This window comes from Mesoplodon densirostris, chromosome 7, assembly GCF_025265405.1.
Source record: "Mesoplodon densirostris isolate mMesDen1 chromosome 7, mMesDen1 primary haplotype, whole genome shotgun sequence".
In the NCBI taxonomy this organism is placed as follows: Eukaryota; Metazoa; Chordata; class Mammalia; order Artiodactyla; family Ziphiidae; genus Mesoplodon; species Mesoplodon densirostris.
In genome coordinates, this window is record NC_082667.1 from 73,504,248 (window position 1) to 73,520,653 (window position 16,406).

General features: G+C 40.7%; 1 protein-coding gene across 1 annotated transcript; it reads left to right on the top strand.

Moving 5' to 3' along the window:
- The first annotated feature begins 5,057 nt into the window (after window positions 1-5,057).
- On the top strand, window positions 5,058-7,229 carry LOC132494196 (ubiquinol-cytochrome-c reductase complex assembly factor 3-like). Its single transcript, XM_060105215.1, has 3 exons — window positions 5,058-5,119; window positions 6,691-6,883; window positions 6,974-7,229. Exons 1-3 carry the CDS (start codon window positions 5,058-5,060, stop codon window positions 7,121-7,123), a joined length of 405 nt encoding a protein of 134 aa, XP_059961198.1. The 3' UTR covers window positions 7,124-7,229.
- Window positions 7,230-16,406: the final 9,177 nt, after the last annotated feature.

Below are 16,406 nucleotides of genomic sequence, written 5' to 3' on the forward strand. Positions count from 1 at the left end.
AGACTTGAGGAAATATGAGTAGGACATTAGAAAGAAGCGCACTGGCCCAGGAGGAAGCAAATCAGGGGAGGATTACACTGGTGTCTGGGAATCATTGTCTTAGATTAGAGCTTGTCAAAATTAGAATGATGCCTCTTTCTGGGTCTGAGTCATATTTTATTTCTCGTAGGTGTAATGAGATGAACACGTAGGGCAGATAACTGTCTAGAGGATTTCTTGGTCCCTTTGGTTCTCATCCAGGGCAAAGCTAAGCAACATTCAAATATTCCCAACACAGTTTACATTCCTTGGGAAAGATGGGGTTCCCTGTGGTCCGGGTAGTCCAGGTCCCTGACTTGGTCTCACGAGTAAACATGGTAGGGTGAAGGGGCCATTGTCAACCATCCACAGCCACTGGTCACGAGGGTGCGTGGAGGGCCACTCCAAAGAGGACTGCTGTGCTGTCCACACCCCTTCCCCTACTTTCCTCAGGGCAGAAATCATGGGCCAGTGGTCACATCCTGTTGCACTTCTTTTTCTCTCTTTGGAGGCATTCGTTGCTGGAAATCCACTCCCCACTTTCTCACGTCATTCAGTCATTTCTTCTTTGATAGAATCATTAGAGAGCCACAAGTACAATTTCTAGACACCAAGTCAAGCATTGCAAGTTCTCTTCCTTTGTTACTTTAGGTACTCTGTCTCCCTGGAAGGGACACAGTTCCTTGCAGGGCCATGCTCAGAACAATAGACAACAGTAACGGTCAACTCTTTTCACTTTTTTCTCCTGCAAAAGAAAGCCATCCTGTCATGGCGATATCAGAATCTTCAAGCCTTAAATGTATTCCTCAAGAGTCTCCCATGAGTCACTGTGTCCTGGTTTGCAGAGACAGTCTCTGTTAGTGCCTATTGTCTCAGATTAATTGTTAACAGTCAGTGACAATTAGCAAATAGTTTTATTTTTGAAAGTGACCTGGTTTACATAGTAAATTATATGGTACCCCCTACCTTAAAAGCCATGTGTAACAAGGCTATTGAGAGGCCTAAGTGATCTCCATTTTTTCTGTTACAATTAATATAAGTGGAAGAGAAGAACACCAAGTCTATGAAGAATCAGAAAACAGAACAAACGAAGAACACCCCACAGGATACCATGACCATGAGTAGCACCTGAGGCCTAAGTCGCAGACTCAGAGGGACAGCGGGAAAAACTCATGAGCAGTTCCATGAATATAAGTGAAGAAAATAATGGTACCTACCTCATAGAGTTGTTTTCAGGATTAAATGATTAATGTTGAAAGGGGCTTGGATCAGTTCTGTGCATGTGTAAAGTGCTTAATACATTTTAACTCTTCTGGCTTAACCAAGAAAATTCATAATAATTTATACTTTTCAGAAGACAGAAAGATGAGTTAATATATTATTGCCAAGGCCACACATTATTAACACATTAATAAGTAAGATTACCAGTCAGAAATACAGTTTTAAAGATCAAGGTTTAATTTTATACCTTATAAATGATATAGCAAAAATTTTTTGAAGTCTGTGTGTCTTTCAAGATTCCTTTGTCAGAAATAACTGTTGCAAGGATAGTTTTGATGTAGAAAACCATCTGTATTTGTTGCAGCTGCAAGAGAAGAAGTGATAGTCTCTGCTGACCTTGGCAGGACTTCTTTCACCAGCAATTGGGAGGCCGTGTAGTTTTTCTAAGGCTAAGCCCTGTAATTCCACTACATAGCACTGAAAGAAAGAGAGACGGGTTTGAGAAGTTCTTACCAAAAGGAAAAGGAAAGGCCAAAGTAGGATAATGAACATGGAATATTGAGTGTATAATCTTTTTTATCTAAAGTCCCCCATTTTGTTATAGTTAATACTTTATCTGAATTTCTATCTGCATGAGTTCCTTTTTGCCTTACTCTTCAGATTTCTCTGTCCAATATGAACTACCTGTTTAGTATCCAGGTGAGAACATTTGTGGGATTCTTTAAGGTTACAATTCATGCACCATTTTAAATATCTGAGGACTTCCCTGGTGGCGCAGTGGTCAAGAATCTGCCTGCCAATGCAGGGGACACAGGTTTAATCCCTCGTCCGGGAAGATCCCACATGCCACAGGGCAACTAAGCCTGCGCGCCACAACTACTGAGCCTGCGTTCTAGAGCCCGCAAGCCACAAATACTGAGCCCACGTGCCTAGAGCCCGTGCTCCACAACAAGAGAAGCCACTGCAATGAGAAGCCAATGCTTGCCACAACTAGAGAAAGCCTGCGTGCAACAATGAAGACCCAATGCAGCCAAAAATAAATAAATAAATAAATAAATAAATAAATAAAGGAAGGGTGTTTTAAAAAAATAAAGTAAAATATTTGAAAATAACTATTATATTTAGCATCTTTACAATACCTTTTTAAAAAATTTAAGTGCTCATGGATTGGAAGAATTAGTATTGTTAAAATGTCCATACTACCCAAAGCAATCTACTGAATCAGTGCAATCCCTATCAAAATTCCAATGCCATTTTTCACAGAAATAGAACAAACAATCCTAAAATTCATATGAAACCACAAAAGACCCCAAATAGCCAAAACAAAGTTGAGAATAAAGAATAAAGTTGAAGGCATCACACTTCCTCATTTCAAACTATATGACAAAACTATAGTAACGAAAAGAGTATGGTGTGGACATTAAAAAAAGACACATAGGGCTTCCCTGGTGGCGCAGTGGTTGAGAGTCCGCCTGCCGATGCAGGGGACACGGGTTCGTGCCCCGATCCCGGAAGATCCCACATGCCGCGGAGCGGCTGGGCCCGCGAGCCATGGCCGCGGAGCCTGTGTGTCCGGAGCCTGTGCTCCGCAACGGGAGAGGCCACAGCAGTGAGAGGCCCGCGTACAGCAAAAAAAAAAAAAAAAAGACACATAGATCAATGGACCAGGATAGAGAGCCCAGATATAAACCTACGCATGTTTGGTCAATTATTTATGACAAAGGAGCCAAGAATATATAATGGGGAAAGGATAAATGGTGTTTGAAAACTGGGCAAACTTTCTTCCAAAAGAATGAAACTCGATCACTATCTTATACCATTAACTTAACTTGACTCAGATGGATTAAAGTGTGAATGTAAGACCCAAAGCCATAAAACTCCTGGAAAAAAACATAGGTAGTAAGCTCCTTTTGGTCTTGAAAAGATTTTTTTGAATTTAACACCAAAAAGCAACAAAAGCAAAAATAAACAAGTGGGACTACATCAAACTAAGTAGCTTCTGCACAGCAAAGGAAACCATCAACAAAATGAAAAAGTAGCTACCAAATGAGAGGAAATATTTGCAAATCATATATCTGATAAGGGGTTAATATCCAAAATATATAAAGAACTCATTCAATTCAATAGCAAAAAAAAAATCTGACTTTAAAATGGGCAGAGGATCTGACTAGACACTTTTTCTAAAGAAGACATATAAATGACCAACAAACACATGTGAAGGTGCTCCAACATCACTAGTCATCAGGGAAATACAAATAAAAACCACAGTGAGATATCATTCCACTCCTGTTACAATGGCTCTTATAAAAAAGACAAGAAATAGCAAGTGTTGGCAAAGATGTGGAGAAAAGGAAACCCTTGTGCACTGTTGGTAGGAATATAAATTGGGAGAGCCACTATGGAAAACAGTATGGAGGATATTTTAAAATTAAAAATAGAACTACCGAAAACATTAGTTCTAAAAATAGAACTAAATGATCTAGCAATTCCACTTCTGGGTATTTATCTGAAGGAAATGAAAACATTAACTTGAAAAGATATCTGCAGCCCCATGTTCACTGTAGCATTATTTACAATAATAAAGACATGGAATCAACCTAGGTGTCCCTTGATGGATGAATGGATAAAGAAAATGTTATTTATATACAACATATATATATGTGTGTATGTGTATATACACATACACACATATACACACAGTGGAATATTATTCAGCCGTAAAAAAGAAGGAAATTTTGTCATTTGCAACAACATGGATGGAACTTAAGAGCATTTGGCTAAGTAAAATAAGTCAGATGGAAAAAAACAAATACCACATGATCTCACTTATATGCTGAATCTAAAAAAAATCAAAAGCTGAACTCATGGATACAGAGAACAGATTAATGGTTGCCAGAGGCAGGGAGTGGGAGATGAGTAAAAGGAATGAAGGGCGTCAAAGGGTACAGACTTCCAGTTATAAAATAATTAAGTCCTGGGCTTCCCTGGTGGCGCAGTGGTTGAGAGTCCTCCTGCCAATGCAGGGGACATGGGTTCGTGCCCCAGCCCAGGAAGATCCCACATGCCGTGGAGCGGCTAGGCCCGTGAGCCATGGCCGCTGAGACTGCGCATCCAGAGCCTGTTGCTCCGCAATGGGAGAGGCCACAACAGTGAGAGGCCCACGTACCGCAAAAAAATAAAATAAAGTAATAATAATAATAATTAAGTCCTGGGGATGTAATGTACAGCATGGCAACTATAGTTAATAATACTGTATTGTGTATTTGAAAGTTGCTAAGAGAATAAATCTTAAAAGTTCTCACCTCAAGAAAAAAAATTTTAACTACGTGTGGTGATGGATATTATCTATACTTCTTGTGGTGATCATTTCACAATACAGTTGTCCCACAGTATCTGCAGAGGATCCATTCCAAGACCCCTGTGGATACCAAAATGCTCAGATGCTGAAGTCCCTTATATAAAATGGCGTAGTATTTGCACATAACCTAAGCACTTCCTCCCATGTACTTTAAATCATCTCTAGTTTACTTATAATACCTAATCAAATGTAAATGCTATGTAAATAGTTGCCAGAGCACAACAAATTCAAGTTCTGCTTTTTGGAACTTCCTAGAAATTTTGGTTTTCAAATATTTTAGATCCAAGTTTGGTTAAGTCCTCAGATATGAAACACGTGGATATGGAGGGCCGACTCTATATACAAATATTGAATCATTATGTTGTACACATGAAACTAATATAATGTTATATGTCAATTATATCCCAGCATTAATTAATTGAACATGTTACCTTACAGGGTACAGAAAGAATTCGGCACCATGGACCCTTTCTTTCTCCCCTTATTGGGACTACACATCATACAACAACTTCAATTTGATGGGTAAGTATTGAAGAGTACACTGCTACCCCATGTCAAATCATGGCACAGAAAGGGCACCACTTGACTAGTCTCAGCCGTGTCAGACAATACACACACCAACTAAAAAATCAACAAATTATTTGGAAATTACTAGAATGATTTAAGAAACAATGTGTGTATAACCAATTCACTTTGCTGTATACCTGAAACTAATACCACATTGTAAATCAACTATACTTCAATAAAAAAATTTTTAAAAAGAAACAATGTGTGCTATGACCATATCTTTTGTTGAGCAGTTTTAGAATTTATGTAATTTTGTTCATTTGAAGGATCAGTGGCAGAATAATTAAACTTAATATATTACTTTGCCATCTAAAACTTTTAAAGTATCCCCCCTCTGGAAGCCCCCCGCAAGCAACCCAGGAAACAGGATATTACTAACACCACAGAAGCCCCTTGTGTCCCTCTCTCTGCTGCATGCTTCTCCCTGCCCTTTCTCCAAAGGTAAACTCCTTCCCAAACTTTGTGTTATCATTCCCTTGGTTTTTTTTTAAATTGTTTTTTTAATCACATATGCATATCCATAAACAGTATTTTTTAAGATTTTTCCAGTTTTTGAACTTTCTGTAAATAGATTTCTATTGTATGGATTCACTAGTCATTTGCTTATTTGGGTCAACAATATGTTCTTTAGACATAGGCATGTTGATGACAGTTTCAGTATTTCTTTCATTTTCAATGCTGAAGACTATTGCCAAGAATGAATGTATCACAGCTTATTTCAACATTTGGGTTTTTTCTGTTTTGCTATTACAGTGTTGCTTCTGGCAATCTTGTGCAAATATCCCAGTACAAGAGTTCAAATGGTACAGACCTAGAAGTGAAATAAAATATGACTATGTTGAACTTTAGTTGGTAATACCAAATTATCTTTCCAAACTGGTTATATATATATATATATATATATATATATATATATATATATATATATATATATATATTTACAATACATATTTATATATTTTATATATTTATATTCCCACAAGTAGTGGATACATGGCCCCCTTGCTCCACATCCTAGGTCATATTTGTTTTTTATGTCAAGTTGGTGAGTGATAAATAGTATCAAATTGTAGGTTAAATTTGCTTTTTCCTGATTGTCAGTGAGATTCCCCATTCTTACATATTGATGAGCCATTTGTACTTCCTCTTCTGTGAAACTTATATTTATTTCTTTTTCCTTTTTTATTGATTAGTAGGAGTTCTTTATATACTTCATATAAAGCCTTTTGATTATGTATGTTACAAATATCTTCCCCCAGTTTGTGGCTTTTATTTTCATGTTTTCAGTCATTTTTATGGGAGTAATGTATTTGGTTTTATATTTAACAAACTTATGATTCAACAAAATTATAATGTACAGGTATGCACTAATTCTTTTAAAATGTTTTATTTCCCTTTATTTATCAATTTTTAGAGTAATAAGTTTAATCCCAGCAACTGCAAAGTTGTCTAATAAATTTGCTTTTTTAAAAAGTTTCTTTATGGTATCTTTTGATGAACATTAATGCTTGAGATTGAGACGTCAGATTGAGACGTCGCGGCGGCCTTGCTAGGCTACCGGAGGCTCCGGAGGGCGCCTCGCTGGTCGCGCGGTCGGCCATGGAGACCCTGCGCAAAGCGCTGATCGCAGGCGCAGTGCTGGGCGCGGGGGCTGGCGTGGGCACCGCGCTCTTTGTCCTCGTGACCCCGGGAGAGCAGCAGAAGCAGGCGATGCTGAAGGTGTGAGCAGTTGGGAGGCCGAGGTGGGGCGAGCGGGCGGAGAACCGCAGGCTGGTAGCCCGGACTACGAACCTCCCTTCCTGCCCGCAGGAGATGCCGGAGCAGGACCCGCAGCGCAGGGACGAGGTGGCCAGGACCAAACAGCTACTTCTGGCCACTCTGCAGGAGGCAGCGGCCACGCAAGAGAACGTCGCCTGGAGAAAGAACTGGATGAGTGGCGACGGCGGGAAGTCAGCCTAAGGCCAGACGTGCCCCCGTGCGCGCCGGGACCTCCGCTGCAGCGCAGGAGCCCGATCCGGCCTTACTCCTCTGTGGGCCGGCGGGGAGTCCAGACACGCGCAGACCTCTTCGGGACCTGGGGGGCTGCCGCCGGGTGAGCACGTTCCCCCCCAAACCCTGCACTGCGTTTTAACGTCCACGTCTTGGGCCAGGGCATCGGATGTGGCTAACTGAAGGAACCAATAAATCATGTTCCTCCATCCAGAGAGTGAGCGCTGCGGCTGGACACCCATAAAAGCCTAGAGTGTTATGGGGGTCAGTACTGAGGGCGGGTTGAGTGCAGCTCCCGCCTGCCCCGCCCCTCATGTGACGCTGAAGCCCTATAGGCAGAGCGACCACGTTTTCAAAACACACGTCAGGTCACGTGGTTTGCGTGAGTGTACTTTCAGGGATAACCAAGTGATGTTATCCTGGAAACTCTTGTGCAGTAAATACCCTTAGAGGACACCCTGGGTGCCTGTCCTTCGAATGAGGTTGGAGAGGGGCTTCTAGCAATTAACATGTGCCATAATGCCTTCTGTGACCTTAATTTAACCTTTGGAGGCCACCGTGGTAGGAGCGGTAAAAGGAGTGTGCTTTGAGTCAGATCTTGTTTCAACTCCTGCATGTTTTTAACCTCTGAGCCTTAGCCCTGTTCCATAAAAGGTGATAATTGGGACTTTCCTGGTGGTCCAGTGGCTAAGACTCCGTGCTCCCAATGCAGGGGGCCCTGGTTCAATCCCTGGTCAGGGAACTAGATCCCAGGTACTGCAACAAGAGTCCACATGCCACAACTAAGAGATCCCATATGCTGCACCGAAGATCCATAGTGCTGCAACTAAGACCTGGTGCAGATAAATACATAAATAAATAAATAAATACGTGGTGACAATTATCTTGAGAGTTGTAAAAAGGTGAACTTAGGAATGTAAAGTGCAGTGCCAGGCACAGGGCAGCCTCTCACTAAAGGCACTGGGGTTTTCCTCCCACAAGGTTTTCACTGTAGTGGTTTTCAATTTCTGAATCCGTTATAGGATCCATTGGCGATGCCACTGATGGGATGAGATAAAGCTATCAGTGTGGTGGCCGCCCTACAGCGAAGTCATCCAATTCACTCCCCTTTTGTCTATTTTATGTCCTGTGGTTCCAAACAAGATTGCAATTGATGGGGGATGGGAGGCAGGGGCCGGGGGTGGGGCTGTTTGTATTAAATAAAGCCGGAACACACTAAATAAAGCTTGGTAACACTGAGGTGTAAACCCAGAAAAAAAAAAAAAAAAAGTTTCTTTATGGTATCTTTTGATGAACACTAATGCTTACCTTTGTTGTAGCTTTTTTTCAATTAAGAACCATCTTTTAAAGTGGAAAATTATCTTATTCATTCTCTGACAACCAACTTCTATAACTTATTAATGTATTTGCTCAAGGTACAGAATATATATAACCCATGACATAGCTATCTTTGCAAGCACTGTGGGAAGTAAACTTTAATTTTTCTCTCAAGAGAGTTTTCTTAAAAAGCCAGTACTTTTTTTTTTTTTTTTTTTTTTTTTTTAGGCCATGCTGTGCGTTCATGCAGGATCCTAGTTCCCCAGCCAGGGATCAGACCCGTGCCCCCTGAAGTGGGAGCTGAGAATCTTAACCACTGGACTGCCAGGGAAGTTTCAAGCCAGTGCTTTTTAAAAGAGTTTGGTTTGCTTCCTATTTTCACCTGGGAAATCTTTGAAACTTTCAACTTAGTTTCAAAGGTATAGCTGGTAGTCTGTACCCTTTGGGAGTGGATTACCTTCTGGTGTGCTGGAATCAGCTCATACTAGCTCAGGAGAGCTAACTGTTAAATTTTCAGGGATTTTGCAAGGCAACTGTTAAGTCTTCGTCATTTGAAATTAGCCATGGTGGCAGTATTTACACCATGGAAATTGACAAACACTTAAGTCAGGGTTTTTGTTTTTTGTTTTCTGTTTTTTCTTCCAGAGAGCCACCTCTTAATTCCCAGCACATGCCTGGGACTACTTCTAATTCCAAGTTCCACAGGTCCTTTCCTTTGTTCTTCTAGGCACTAACAAACCAATCCTTGAGGCAAGGGCAGCTTCTGCAAATACACAGCTTCAGCACCAGAAAGGCTGGATTCCCCATTCCCTATCCTTCAGTTCACTCAGGGAGATTAAAAGAGAATATTACCTTCAAACAACTTAAGAAATATTAAATTCTTGTGTACACTCTTGATTATGTGACTGCATTTTCTCCCCAAGAAAACAAACATGGGGGGCAAATGCATACATCAGAAAAGGAAACATTTTTTACACAGCTGCTCTGAGCTTCCTGAGACCAGGACCTACACTTACCTATATGTTTATCTGGTAGAGGGCAGCAGCTCCCTAATACTGAGGCGAGGCAACCTGCTAGGAGGTGGGTGGTTTCTGCTCTGGGGGGCTCCTCACTCTTCCCATGCTCCAAGAGTGCGGGAAAACACCCTCCACTGGACTGCAAGTGTCATAAAGAAATGACCGACTTCCTAGAATCACACACAAGTCTAACACAACTCACTATCAAACCTAGAAACAGCCATTTAAGAGAACAGATCTACCACGTTTCTCCTCTCAGTCAACCACTGGTGGCTCACAGGTAAGACTGCACCTGCATTCTTCTGGCAGAAACCACAAGACAGCAATCAACAACAACAATGACTGGACTTCCCTGGTGGTCCAGTGCTTAAGACTCCATTTTTCCAATGCAGGGGATGTGGGTTTGATCCCTGGTTGGGGAGCTGGGATCCTACATGCCGCATGGCGTGGCCAAAAAAAAACCCAACAACAATAGCTGCAACACAACCAAACCCAATAATTATCCTACCTTTAAACGACTATAGCATTTCTCAGCATTTCTCAGCATAAAAGCATTATTCTGAGCTGGTTAGAACCAGTTCACAGAGACAGAGAGATTCCCTATATAGACCCAAATGAGATTAATCTGAGTTCCCCTTTCCTTATTCAAATTTGGGCTTAATACAGAGTCACTGTTCTCAGATCTTCATATAATCAACTTACCGGTGACACACCATTTGTTAATTTAGATGAACTAACACCCTCAAGGTTATTTGTTTAAGTAAGCATCCTTTTGATGCAAAGAGACATAGACATCTTTAGGAAAACAAATAAGTATTAGCTAAGTTGAAGTGGTTGTCAAAGATCTCTCCTCCCAGTATCCTCCACTAAAGCCAGATGGTTTTTCAAGACAGTCTGCTAAAATCTCAGGGGACAGTTAATTCTAAGTTACACAGATTGTTGTAGAAAACAGATAAAGAATGAAGTTGGGGGCTTCCCTGGTGGCGCAGTGGTTGAGAGTCTGCCTGCCGATGCAGGGGACACGGGTTCGTGCCCCGGTCCGGGAAGATCCCACATGCCGCAGAGCGGCTGGGCCCCTGAGCCATGGCCGCTGAGCCTGCGCGTCCGGAGCCTGTGCTCTGCAACGGGGGAGGCCACAGGAGTGAGAGGCCCGCGTACCGCAAAAAAAAAAAAAAAAAAAAAAGAATGAAGTTGGGCAGCCATTTTAAAGAAGCTAGAGTAACTTTGTTCTAAAACAAGAGATGGACAATACAAGAAAACAATAGTCCCATTTCAATTCCAAAGATGCAAAAAATTCAAAACACAGCATAGTGTTACCAAACCAAATATGAGCATTAAAAGTGCCTCATAATTGAGTGAGGTTTATTCTTGGAATGCCAACATTCCAAGAATCAATGTAATTCACCACAATGATAGCTTAAAGGAAAAAATAATATTATCTCAACTGATTTTTAAAAAGCATTTGATAAAGCTGACGGCATATTTATGGTTTCTTTTTAAAAATCCTTTAGAAAACTACATATCAAAGTGAAATTTCTTAATTTTATAAGATTATTTGCCAAAAAGCTTCAGCACATATTTTATTTAATGGAAAAACCTTTAATTCATTGCCATTCAGGATTTGGAATGAGAAAAGGAATGCTACTATCACCACTGTTGTGTAACACAGCTCTGGTAGCCCTGGCCAATGCCACAGAAAATTTCGAAAGAGATACAAGGATTGGAAAGGCAGAGACGAAACTGTCATATTTGCAGTTAGTATAATCTTCAACCTCAAAAAGCACACAAAATCAACAAACTCTAGAATTACTAAGGAAATTTAATAAGGTTGCCCAACACTTGATCCAAAAGCCAAAAGCATTGCTCCATAGCAGAAATAACAAAATGGAAAATATGATTAATAATAATAAACAATTCATGGTAATAACATAACTATAAAGTTCCTAAGGACTGTTTTCACCAGTAATACACAGCACCACATGGAGATTTCAAACCTCTAATAAACACCTTAAAAGATGATTCAAACAAATGGAGAGAAGTTCCTGGCTCACTGATGGGATGACTTAATATTGTAGACATGTTGATTCTACCCCAAATTAATCCAGAAATTTAATGCAATTCTAATGAAAATTCCAGTTGAATTTTCCCAGAACTGAAGAAAATTACTCCAAAATTCATAACAGAAGTAAAGGTTCATGCATACAAAAGTCAATCCTAAAAATGGAGAATATTAAGAAGAGGCACTTACCATACGAGGTGTTAAGACGTACAGAAGAGCACAGTAAAAAACAGTAGTATTTGCTCAACAAAAGATATATTGACCAACGGGATAGAATAGAGAGTACAGAGCTAGGGTCACACATATAGGACATTAGTATACCATCAAGGAGACATCACAAATCATTGAAGATAGGATGGGTTACTTAATAGTTTTGGAAAGAGAAAAATAAAACTGGATCCTTACCTAATACGTATACAAATGTTGACTCCAGAAGTATTAAATATGTAAACATGAAGGTAAAACTATAAAGTTAATAGAAAAGAATATCAAATAATATATTTGTGATGTGGAGATGAGGAAAAAATTCTTAAACAAAACTTCAAAAGCACAAAACATAAGACATAAAATGGTATTTCATTACATGAAAATTAAGAATTTATTTTCAGATAGAGAATGGGAAAAGACAACGTCTAAATTACGGCAAAAGATTAATATTTCAAATATACAAGGAACTTCTGTGAATCATTAAGAAAAAGACGGCAACCCCAATAGAAAAATGGGTGAAAGGTACACAAAAAATAGTTTACAGACAACACACAATAAGTAATAAGCTCACAGAGGGATGCACAAATCATTAGTAACCAGAAAAATGCAAATGAAACAAGCAGACGTTACATGCATTAGATCAGAAAAAAGATGACATCTGCAATGTGCCATGTATATCAAAGGAGTGATATTGCTGGCGTGCATATCCTTGTTTTCACTGTGAAGTGTCACTCTGCTGTCCAGGAGGGCAGCCCTGCCCACATGCCCTCCAACAGTTTTGAGGATTTCTATAGCTCAGTGCCGTTGCCTTGGCATGACCCAGCTATCCACTTTTCCAGTCTAAAAGCTTCCATCAAAAAAGAATTTTGCTTCAAATACACAGATTAATGTCTAAATAATAAATAAAGTGTTACAGGGTTGCTCTCACAGGACACAGTGACAATCTCTGATGTCTCTTTTGTTGTTGTTTTTTAAAAAAATTCCCCTGTTAGAAATAACTTTTCTGGATACAGTTTTTGTGATCCTATCTGCTACTCTTGCAGCTCCGGGAGAGAGGGAATATTTTCTATTTCTTATCTTGAGGAGACTTCTTTTGCCAGAGACGAGTAGGGCCTGTAGTTTTCAAGGTCAAGTGCTGGAAACACATTGTTTAACACTGAAAGAGATGCAGTCCTGAGAGAAAAAGAAATCATATGGAAAAGAAAAGGTCAGAATAGGATTATTAACAGATGGAATATGGCACATGAAGATTAGGAACATCTTTTTTCCTCTTATCTTCCATTATAAATTTTTTATGTGACTCTGACACATTTATCGATTCTTATCTTATAATTGTTGTTAATTTGGGTGCATTATTTATGTGTACGTATGTGTTTGCATATTTAGTGTTGTTGTGGGGAGATGTGTGTGTAAAGAGAGAGAGGCATATAAAGGTCAACTATATTATAAATAGACATTTGTTATTTTTCCTTATCTCATCCTTGGAATCCCAATCAGGACAGGAACTGGGTTGTTGGTTTCTTTCATCATCATACTCAGTACCTAGGAAAATGCCTAGACACAGGCAGACTTAATGAATCTTATTGGACAAACATGTTCACTGAAGAAAATCGAAAAATTTTAAATAAGTATAAAGATAAAAATAAAAGCAATACTAATTTCATCAGCCTAGACGGGGCAGGGGCGGGGGTGGGGGTGGGGGGCCGGTGTGCAGGAAGAACCTCTGTAGAAACGTCATGTTTCCAATCTATTGTCTCAGTACATGTAGACATATGAACCCATAAACAAAAACAGGGTGATATAATACTATCATTTTATGTTCTGCTTTTTCACTCCACAGCTTATCATAATCATTTTTGCATGTTACTACCCTTACCTACCACAAAGTCAATGGCAAAGCCGAAATTCAAATCCAGCCTGTGGAGACTGAGCATTTGGATTCTTAGCCATAGGTTATAGAGTTGACACCTGAACTTGGCAGCCATTAGAGCACATAAACAAATAACTGGATGATATATTTTAATTCAATTTCATTAAATACTGATTAGCTTAATAATACCTCTCCAGTGAAATGTTACCCGCATGAGAGCACTGATCTTGTCTATCTCAGATTCCCAGGGCCCAGAACAGTTCCTGCCACATACTGGGGGGAATCATTAAACGGGTGTTGAAGAGTGAATAAAAGGACTAACGAGTTCTGTAGGCATCTTTACTGGAAGAATAAATTGAGGTTTTTAGAGACTCTTTGTTAGACTATTTTGGACAGTCCCAAGTCCATCCTGCAGAGAATAAAGGATGATCTCAGTGCACTGGCTCCCTCCCAGGTCAGATGGTTCAGGAACTAGGCACGCTGGCCAGCCTGAGTTATTGTCCATTTGCCCAACCCTTTCAGGAAACGTATCAGTGGGTCATTGACGGGAGATTTTGCAAATATGGTTTCAACAGAGTGGTTTGACAGGACTCCACAGGTAATAAATGTGTGTGTAAACCAAGCACACTATTCTCAGAGAGGACCTGGGTCTTCTTTCCCATAATTACAGATTTCAAAAAGCAAACCTGGGAAACTAGAGAATGGTGAAAGTGCTCCCTATGCACCCGAGAGTGAAAAACAGGCTGTTGAGTGATGCTTCTTTTCCATCACCCACAGCTGAGGACACAGTAGCTCCAAGTACCCCACATCCTAGAGAGGGCATCCAGGAAGCAGGGCCAGACCTCAGGAAACTCCCAAGGCTGACAAAGGGGTAGCAGTGCCGGCCTCTGCAATCAACATCTCTCTAACCCATTCCACCTCTGGTCCACTTAGGAGACGCCAGAGGAAAGGGGGGGAGAGACGGCAGTGTTGCCAGTCTTGTGGGGAGCGCAGTATTTGTGGACATAGGTGATTTCCTCAGATTGGTTCAGGGTGCCAAGAAGAAGAGAAGAATGCCCGTTCAGTTCTCAGCTGGGGGCATGCTCACTGCAAACGCTCCCAGCTCATTCTGGTGCCCCTATCAAAGCAGAAGGGAGTGTGGTGAGGGAGTTCTTGAGAGAGTTGACATGTGTAGGAGCCGGTGACTGTTCTGGGGATTTCTAAAGGATGGAGCACCCATGCCAGCAGAGTTTAAAGAGGCAGTGGTGGAGTGTGACTAGGAAGGAGATGGGGTGAGCTCTTTCCCATCTGCCATCTCTGCAGGAAGAGAAGAGGCCCTCAGTCATCCTGGGGGCTCCACTGGAATCCATTGGAAAGACCCCTGAGGTTAGAGTAAAGGCAGTGCTGCGCCAGGTGAGGCAACACCTCAGCTAGGGAGGGAGCTTGGAACATGGACCATCATCAGGACCAGTTGTGGAGAACCTGCTCCTCTCTGGGGAGGTCCTCCATAGCTGAAGGGCTGGTATGAAGCTGAACCTCACCTCAGGAGCACCCCCATCACACCTGATGATTAATAATAGCTCAAAGCTTATTATTATTTCTTCTCAGTAAATATAGTGAGAGAGAGAGAACTTGCATAGGTTTACACTTAAGTCTCATATTTCATCATTTCTAAGACACACATTTCTTGATTATACGTTTCTGAAATTAGGACGTGCCTTACATTCACTAATGACCAGGCAGCATTCATGAAATTATTGTCATTGCTTTAGGATTAATTTTGTGCATGCTTTCCTTTTTGTTTATACACAAGAGTGATGTAAGATTAAAATCTGTGTCTACGTTTAAAAGAACTCTCTCAGTAAGTGTAAAATAAAAATTCAGAGTGATAAGAAAACATTATGTCTGAATCTAAATGGTAGCATCTTTTTTCTTGATGGTGTATAAATAGTAACACATCTTTCAGTCTAGGGGTCTTAGACTCAGAGAAATACAGTGTGTCCTTTTTCCCCTCCTCTAGTCTCACAGAGTGTTCTCTGCTAACTTGCCCCTCTGATAATCAGCACAGTACTTTGGAAATTCAAAATATTCATTTATTTCTCCCAAGGCTTCTCATCAGCTACCACAATGTCTAACAGTTTATTTGCACATGGCATTTCTAATTTTCATTTCTATGAGCGAGTGTGCACAGTATCTTTGGAGAAAACTAAATATTTTCTATGATGAAGTAAAATTACATCGTCTTGGCTGGTGTCCGTATGATATTTGTACAGATTTAGTAGTCACCTCAAAGTGACTCATTACCACATTCTGCAGATCCAAACCACATCCATACTTTCTACAACTCCCAAACCCTCCCCCCAGTTCTGTCCACTTCTGAACAACACTCTTCTCAGACTTTATTCATTCATTTCAACAAATACTTATACAGCAGCTACTGTTTGTGAGGCCCTATGACAGGCACTGTGGATACAATGACAACACACAATAAAAGGGACAGGCCTTTGCCCTTGGGTTCCCTACCTACTGGCTCTAAAGACAGACGAGAAAACGGGCAAACACACTGGAGTGTGACGAGTCCTGGGGACACTCACCTACAGCAAGAGCAGGTACAACCAGATTCCCGCAGGTCCCTGTCATCCATCTCAAATGTGCTGCATCCCCTGACCCCACTCTCTTCACCCTCGTTCCTTTCTCAGAGCCAGAGAAGTTTCTGCTCCCCTTGGGGTTAACCATCCTTTGTGGGCTTGATCCCTCTGCCTCTTGCTTCCCCTTGACTCTGCTCTTATTCCTTCTTCTTTATCT

What these genes read in the sequence shown, in the direction of transcription:
- LOC132494196 (XM_060105215.1), top strand. Translation starts at nt 5,058, where the DNA reads ATGGACCCTTTCTTTCTCCCCTTATTGGGACTACACATCATACAACAA. An exon ending in CAACAACTTCAATTTGATGG is followed by an intron (nt 5,120 to 6,690) that starts GTAAGTATTGAA and finishes TTGAGACGTCAG; the next exon opens with ATTGAGACGTCGCGGCGGCC. An exon ending in AGAAGCAGGCGATGCTGAAG is followed by an intron (nt 6,884 to 6,973) that starts GTGTGAGCAGTT and finishes TCCTGCCCGCAG; the next exon opens with GAGATGCCGGAGCAGGACCC.